Source organism: Orycteropus afer, unplaced genomic scaffold (assembly GCF_000298275.1).
Source record: "Orycteropus afer afer isolate SDZICR_OR568_19922 unplaced genomic scaffold, OryAfe1.0 scaffold00220, whole genome shotgun sequence".
Taxonomy (NCBI): Eukaryota; Metazoa; Chordata; class Mammalia; order Tubulidentata; family Orycteropodidae; genus Orycteropus; species Orycteropus afer.
The window spans coordinates 3,743,415-3,751,543 of NW_006921807.1; the positions used below are offsets into that span (position 1 = coordinate 3,743,415).

The 8,129-nt window shown below is 42.9% G+C and overlaps 1 protein-coding gene across 1 annotated transcript; it reads left to right on the forward strand.

The window, feature by feature from the left end:
- The first annotated feature begins 3,853 nt into the window (after positions 1 to 3,853).
- Positions 3,854 to 6,787, forward strand: SLITRK3 (SLIT and NTRK like family member 3). The gene has a single exon (XM_007948722.2). The coding sequence runs from the start codon at positions 3,854 to 3,856 to the stop codon at positions 6,785 to 6,787; it is 2,934 nt and encodes a 977-aa protein (XP_007946913.1).
- The last annotated feature ends 1,342 nt before the right edge of the window (positions 6,788 to 8,129 follow it).

Below are 8,129 nucleotides of genomic sequence, written 5' to 3' on the forward strand. Positions count from 1 at the left end.
TGGTCGCTGGGGAAGGAGATGAGGTTGTTCTGGTTTGGAGCTCAGTCGGTATTGCTTTGCTTCTTAGCTGAGACCTAGCTGAGAAATAGGGTGGGTCTAGAATACTGAGGATGTGGAATGTTAAAGAATCCTGTCTGCTTGCTTATTCTCTGATCACGGTTTCCAATCTTAGCTATTGTGGAGAGGCGCACACAACGTGCGGTCATTATAAATGCACACAGTATCATGCAACTCGTCCTATGAATGACTTCCAAGGAACGTTTTCTGGAGTTAGAGGATTTATATATTTTAGGGTGTTAAGATGTCGGCATATAAACTGTGCTTTTCTTTTAAATTTTGGTTTTGTAAAAAAATTTTAAAGTAAAATTGGTCTTTACTTGCTAACTTTGAGCCTTTGAGCAATTGATGTTGAGTCCAGTTCTTCGGCAGCGAGAAAGCCCCATCCCTCCCCCTTCTCCGTGAATTGGTGTCAGGATTGGTGTGCGGGGGTGGGAGGGGGACGCGAAAGGAGGGTGCATCGACCACGCACAGCACAGTCCCAGCTATCTAGACTCATTTGCTACTCACTTGACTCTCCCTAGTTTCTCCACAAAGCTGTATTTCTTCCCAGTAGATAGGAACATGAAACTATCAGTAGAGCCTTTAAAAACTCCTTGGAGGGTCGGGGTGAACTATGGTCTGGTGGCTCCTCTACACCGCAACATCTTCTCTCGGTCACCACCAGTACTCTCTTCTACCCTCCTCCTCAAAATATCCCGGAGAAACATTTGGAGGAAAAAAAAAAAAAAAAAAAATCCAAGCCCTGAAATTCTGCCCCCTATTCCTGAGAAGTCTTTCCTGATGGAAGAACGTGAAATGTATCATTGTAACCCAAGTGATCTGAGTCTCCTTACAGAGTGTTGGCTTGTCTTTTTTTTTTTTTTTTTTAATATAAATCTGAAAGCAAACACTGGGCTATTGAGTCTTGAATCCAAGGGAAATCGAAGGCTTTTAGCTGCAGCACAACAAAAAGACTCATGGTGCAAAGAGACCAACGCTAAATTCAGGGGAAACCCGGTCCTAGTCGCTCAGTCCGCCAGAGCTCTTACTCGGGACACCTGGGCAGAATCAGCCAGATTCAGCTCTACTGCTCTGGGGACCTGGGTTTCTCCTCATCTCGGTCTTTGGAGGGAAGGGTCTGTGCTGTGAAAAGGAAAAAAAAAAAAAAAAAAAAAAGAGAGAGAGAGAGAGAATACTGTCACTTTCCAATCCATCTGTTTAGAGAGAGAAGCTTTGGGAACTAGAGGCGCAAACTAGCCAAGGGGTGCTTTCTTACCTTGAGAGTTTAAAAAAAAAAAAAAATAATAATGTTTCCACTTCACCTCCACCTCCTTTCTCAAACACAAAGGAATGTTTCTTGTTGGTTGGTCTCTTCCTCCCTGTTTTTATATTTTGTCAATTTATGTTCTTACCTTCCTTCCTCCTGGCCCCCCCCCCCCCGCGCACGCCTGCGCGCGCGCGTACACACACACACACACACACACACACACACACACACACAGAAATTGTATAGTCAGGGCTTCCTAGTGCTCGCTCCCGACCTCATGCAAAGCGAGTTCCTCTTCTTGGAGCTCATTTTCATGACGTGGAAAGCCGGATCCAGGGTTACAGCACATATTATGAAAAAAAAAAAAAAAAAAAAAAAAAAAAAAAGGCAGCGCGAGAGATGTCCGAGATTCTGCACTGTGACTGAGACTTCCTCCTTCCCTGCCTTCCTCCCGCCCTTCCTCCCAGTGCCCAATGATGTTCTGCTGGTACCCAGACAGAGCAGCCGCGGAGGCGGTAGCAGAGCTGGAATCCTGCAGCAGCCCCTTTCTCCCTCCTCCATTGACTGTGCCAAGTGGCAGTTCTGCATCCTAAAGAAGCCCATTGAAGGGGCCATTGCATTCACCGCACGTTTTGAGCTTGCTGCTTTTTTCCCCCCCTCTTAGTCTTCTTCTCCCTCCACCCCCTTTGTATCCCCCTTTTGCTTCAGAGGGACAGGGAAAGAGCAAATACTTAAACTCAAGCTGCCCCCCACACACACACCAAATGTGCTTAAAAAAAAAAAAAAAAAAAAAAAATCTCCTGCAAAATAGGTAAGTCAAAGACATCTGGATCCTTTTTTTTGCCTAAACCTCAAGGACCTCAAAAACAAGAAAAATATATATTAAAAAAAATAGTGAAGAAGAAATAACTAAAGTGGATTTTAATATTTTACAAGGGAGACAGGGAAGACTAACTGATACTGCAATGTAGCTTCATCTGCCTTCTCGCTGTCTCTCTCTCTCTTTTCATTTAATTGTTTCTAAAAACTGACTATTACATGCCGGAGGCGGATTTTTATTTGCGTTCTCAAGGATTCCTTACAGCTGTGTGTGTTATATGTAAGTTGAATATGAAGATTTATTCTTTCTCACTGTCCCTATAAATTATAACATTTTGTTCTAGGTTAGAAGGTTGACAAGATATTTCCTTTATGTATATATCTCTGTGTAGAGAGAAAAGATATACTAAAATACCAGTTTATTTTTATTTATTAAAAGCATCTAACCAATTTTGATTGTTATGTCTGTCCATGACTCAAGGAGGTCAATCTAATAAAACTGCATTGTTATAATTTTTTATGTACATGTTCCCATGTACTGGTGATATTAGCAAAGGAAAGAAAGCAAAGCCATTGGGAAAGCCTCTCTATGTTAGAAGAGTGAACTACATATGTTTCTTATGATTGGAAAAGAATGATGTCTTTTTTTCAAATGTATTTCATGTGATATTCTCACTTATCAGCAGGTAAGAACCAAGGTTTCCATGTTTCCACCCTCTCTTTCCTTTACTCACATCTCCTTTAACCAGCTAACTGCCCTTCTAGCTTTTTACAGGGTCCGTAGTTGATCTTGAAGGTACAGACACACATTCCAATCTGAGCTCTGCCAGTATTTTAATACAGACACTCCCAGGCTCAGCATCCTTTAACTATCACTGTCTTTAGCTCTGACAATTGCATGGGCATGTTCTTTCAAACTGCTAATCATTCCTAAAGGCTTTTAAAGAACTAAATGATACAAATATGTAGAGGTTATTTATTTAATTAAAGGAGACTTCAATAATCTGTGCTTGGGTGAAGGGGGGTGGGTGGGAATATAATGTGTTACTGACTATATGCTATTATTAACTACTTTGTGATTATTTCCTAAGAATGACTTTGGTTTTCCTGAGATACCAATCATTTTACACATCTCAACAACTAAGATTAGGCAATGGGCTCATACTTTCTCATACTCTTTTATTAATAATTTTGGGAGTATTCCACATCTTTTTATGAGTAGAAATCTATAGTTTGAAGAATATCTATATTTATATCTATCTATCTGTCTGTCTGTCTATCTATCTATCCCATTAGATCTACAACGAGGACCTCTGATGTCATTGTGAGCTTTAGGAGGCAATAAGGTGTAATGGATAAAGTATTGCCATTATTACTCAATCTGTCTCTGCCTAAGAGGCAGTGCTATATACCAGTTCCCTTGTTTTCTCTAAGACGTGTATGTAGGCTGCTTTTGTTTATATGGTATGCCTCTTACCAAGTATGGCTTGGCTTAGGAAAATGTCAACGCACGGTTCAGTATTTCAGTCTCCTAAGTTTAAAATATAGGACACAATCTGAACATTAAGCATGTTGCTAGCTTGTTTTGAATGTCATTTCAACAATTGCTGAAGTTTCTATATTGCTCTTAAAAGCCCCACATGTTGGAATTTATTAAAATCATGCGTATGAATAAAGCTAAAATCTGCATCTTTATTTCTGTTTCAGTTTTGTAATCAACAACGAACGATGAAAACTTCCATAGCTGAGATGCTTCACAGAGGGAGGATGCTGTGGATAATTCTTCTAAGCACAATTGCTCTAGGATGGACTACCCCAATCCCCTTGATAGAGGACTCGGAGGAAATAGATGAGCCCTGTTTTGATCCATGCTACTGTGAAGTTAAAGAAAGCCTCTTTCATATACATTGTGACAGTAAGGGATTTACAAATATTAGTCAGATTACAGAGTTCTGGTCAAGACCTTTTAAACTGTATCTGCAGAGGAATTCGATGAGGAAATTGTATACCAACAGTTTTCTCCATTTGAATAACGCTGTGTCCATTAACCTTGGAAACAATGCTTTGCAGGACATTCAAACAGGAGCTTTCAATGGCCTTAAGATTTTGAAGAGGCTATATCTACATGAGAACAAACTAGATGTCTTCAGAAATGATACCTTTCTAGGCTTGGAAAGTCTGGAGTATCTGCAGGCAGATTACAACGTCATTAAACGTATTGAAAGTGGGGCATTTCGTAACCTCAGTAAATTGAGGGTTCTGATTTTAAATGATAATCTCATCCCCATGCTTCCAACCAATTTATTTAAGGCTGTCTCTTTAACTCATTTGGACCTACGCGGAAACAGATTAAAGGTTCTTTTTTACCGAGGAATGTTAGACCACATTGGCAGAAGCCTGATGGAGCTCCAGCTAGAAGAAAATCCCTGGAACTGCACATGTGAGATTGTACAACTGAAGAGTTGGCTGGAGCGTATTCCTTACACTGCCTTGGTAGGCGACATCACTTGTGAAACCCCTTTTCATTTCCATGGAAAGGATCTCCGAGAAATCAGGAAGACAGAACTCTGTCCCTTGTTGTCTGACTCTGAAGTGGAGGCTAGTTTGGGGATCCCCCACTTGTCATCAAGCAAGGAGAACACATGGCCAACTAAGCCTTCCTCAATGTTGTCCTCTGTCCATTTCACTGCTTCTTCTGTTGAATATAAGTCCTCAAATAAACAGCCTAAGCCCACCAAACAGCCTCGAACACCAAGGCCACCCTCCACATCTCAAGCTTTATATCCTGGTCCAAACCAGCCTCCCATTGCTCCTTACCAGACCAGACCACCTATTCCCATTATATGCCCTACTGGGTGCACCTGTAATTTGCACATCAATGACCTTGGCTTAACAGTCAACTGCAAAGAGCGGGGATTTAATAACATTTCAGAACTTCTTCCAAGGCCACTGAATGCCAAGAAACTGTACCTGAGTAGCAATCTGATTCAGAAAATATACCGTTCTGATTTTTGGAATTTCTCTTCTTTGGATCTCTTGCATCTGGGGAACAATCGTATTTCTTATGTTCAAGACGGAGCCTTCATCAATCTACCTAACTTGAAGAGCCTCTTTCTCAATGGCAATGATATCGAGAAGCTTACACCAGGCATGTTTCGAGGCCTGCAGAGTTTGCACTACTTGTACTTTGAGTTCAATGTCATCCGAGAAATCCAGCCTGCGGCCTTCAGCCTCATGCCCAACTTGAAGCTGCTATTTCTCAACAACAACCTGCTGAGGACCCTGCCAACAGATGCCTTTGCAGGCACATCCTTGGCCCGGCTCAACTTAAGGAAGAACTACTTTCTCTACCTTCCTGTGGCTGGTGTCCTGGAGCACTTGAATGCCATTGTTCAGATAGACCTCAATGAGAATCCTTGGGACTGCACCTGTGACCTGGTCCCCTTCAAACAGTGGATTGAAACCATCAGCTCAGTCAGCGTGGTGGGCGATGTGCTTTGTGGGAGCCCTGAGAACCTCACCCACCGTGATGTGCGCACCATTGAGCTGGAAGTTCTCTGTCCAGAGATGCTGCGTATTGCACCAGCTGGAGCATCGCCAGCCCAGCCTGGAGATTCTCACCTTCTTGGGGGGCCAACAAGTGCATCACCTTATGAATTCTCTCCACCTGGGGGCCCAGTGCCACTTTCTGTGTTGATTCTTAGCTTACTCGTTCTGTTCTTTTCGGCAGTCTTCGTTGCTGCAGGCCTCTTTGCCTATGTGCTCCGACGACGCCGGAAGAAGCTGCCCTTTAGAAGCAAGCGGCAGGAAGGTGTGGACCTAACTGGAATCCAAATGCAATGCCACCGACTTTTTGAGGATGGTGGAGGTGGTGGTGGTGGAAATGGAAGCGGAGGCCGACCAACTCTTTCCTCTCCAGAGAAGGCCCCTCCTGTGGGTCATGTATATGAGTACATCCCCCACCCAGTCACCCAGATGTGCAACAACCCTATCTACAAGCCTCGTGAGGAAGAGGAAGTAACTGTTTCATCAGTCCAGGAACAAGGGGCTGCAGAACGTGGAGGTCCTGGGACACAGCCACCAGGAATGGGCGAGGTTCTCCTAGGAAGTGAGCAGTTTGCTGAGACACCCAAGGAGAACCACACCAATTACCGGACTTTGCTGGAAAAAGAGAAAGAGTGGGCCCTGGCAGTGTCCAGCTCCCAGCTCAACACCATAGTGACGGTGAACCACCATCACCCTCACCACCCAGCAGTTGTTGGGGTTTCTGGAGTAGTTGGGGGGACTACGGGAGACTTGGCTGGGTTCCGCCACCATGAGAAGAATGGTGGGGTGGTGCTCTTTCCTCCTGGCGGAGGCTGTGGTGGTGGCAGTATGCTACTAGACCGAGAAAGGCCACAACCAGCCCCATGCACAGTGGGATTCGTGGACTGTCTCTATGGCACAGTGCCCAAATTAAAGGAACTGCATGTCCATCCTCCTGGCATGCAATACCCAGACTTACAGCAGGACGCCAGGCTCAAAGAAACCCTTCTCTTCTCGGCTGGAAAGGGCTTCACAGACCATCAAACCCAAAAAAGTGATTACCTCGAGTTAAGGGCCAAACTTCAAACCAAGCCGGATTACCTCGAAGTCCTGGAGAAGACAACATATAGGTTCTAACAGAGAAAGAAAGATAAATTAGTGTGTGTTTCCCCCCCAAAAAAGAAAAAGAAAGTAAAAGAAATATATCTCGTTCTCCCTTTACACTTTCCCCAGTAACTCCTTCTTCAACCTTCCCTACCCTGAACAGAACTGAAACCGCATGATAACTAGAGAATACAGATGTATGCTCTCCCCCTTTCAAATGTGATTTGGAGGAAGGGCCATACTCAGATCATTAATCAATGAAGTGCCTTCGCAGACTTTTGCCAGCAAATGTTATCATTATTTTTTTATACTGAAACTTGAGACTTTGACTGTGCCATGTATAAGATATATTAGGGATCGTTGTATTGATCCTAATGAAGTAAAATTCAATGTGTCTTTTTTTTTTTTTCCCCCTATTTTTTTTTTTTTTTTAAGCTGTAGTTTTGTTTGAAAGGGAGGGGGGATACAAAATGACATTGTGGCTTTCTTTCCTCTTCCCCTCATGGCACAGATTCTGTACATGTATTAACAATGCAGTTTGCTGCATGCCTGGAAACTGCAAGACAGGGAGGGAGGGGGCGGGTCTTGCTCGAATGTTCTCACTCACTCTCTTCTCTCACATACATACCCACTCGCAAACTGCAAATCCCTGCACACAGGTCCCTAAACCTGCAGCCTCCTTTTTCTGGTGCAGATACATAGGTACACACGAGCACGTGTACACACACACACACACATGTGTGCACGTGCGTGCGCATACTTTACTCCCATTCAACCCAGTCTGATTAGTTTGGGTTAGATCCATTCCTCTCCTCTCCATTCCACCTGCCCTTCACCTCTAGTTTTTAGCTCACAGCATCTTTCCTTACCAACCTGGGGGAAGTTACATTCTAGGCTGGATCCTACTAAAGTGGAGACCCGGTGGTTTAACAGCCAGAGGCATACACCTAGGGATGAGCACCCTCTTTGTAACATTTCATCCTGATGCCAAGATTTTTTGGAGAACGTCTGCACTTTCTTATATATATATACATATATATATATATATAAAATATTAAAAAAAAAGCAACTGGGTATATATCACTAACAGCTTTGTAGGAAGCACTTTTAATGTTTTCTCTCTCACACACAAAAGATTCAAAAGAAATGTGCATATATTTATTCTGTAATTTCAGTGATTATAAATTGTAAAGGTAATGTTTAATCATTGTATAGTGATTATGCGTCTGGTATAGCTTTCCTAATAAAAAGTTTTTGAAAACATAATACATTATATATAGAAGATACAAAGCTTGAACCTTAAGCTCCAGCTATGCCATGCCTTTCTTGCTCCCCTTTAAAAAAAAATCTTTCTTTTTACTTGTTATACAGAAAG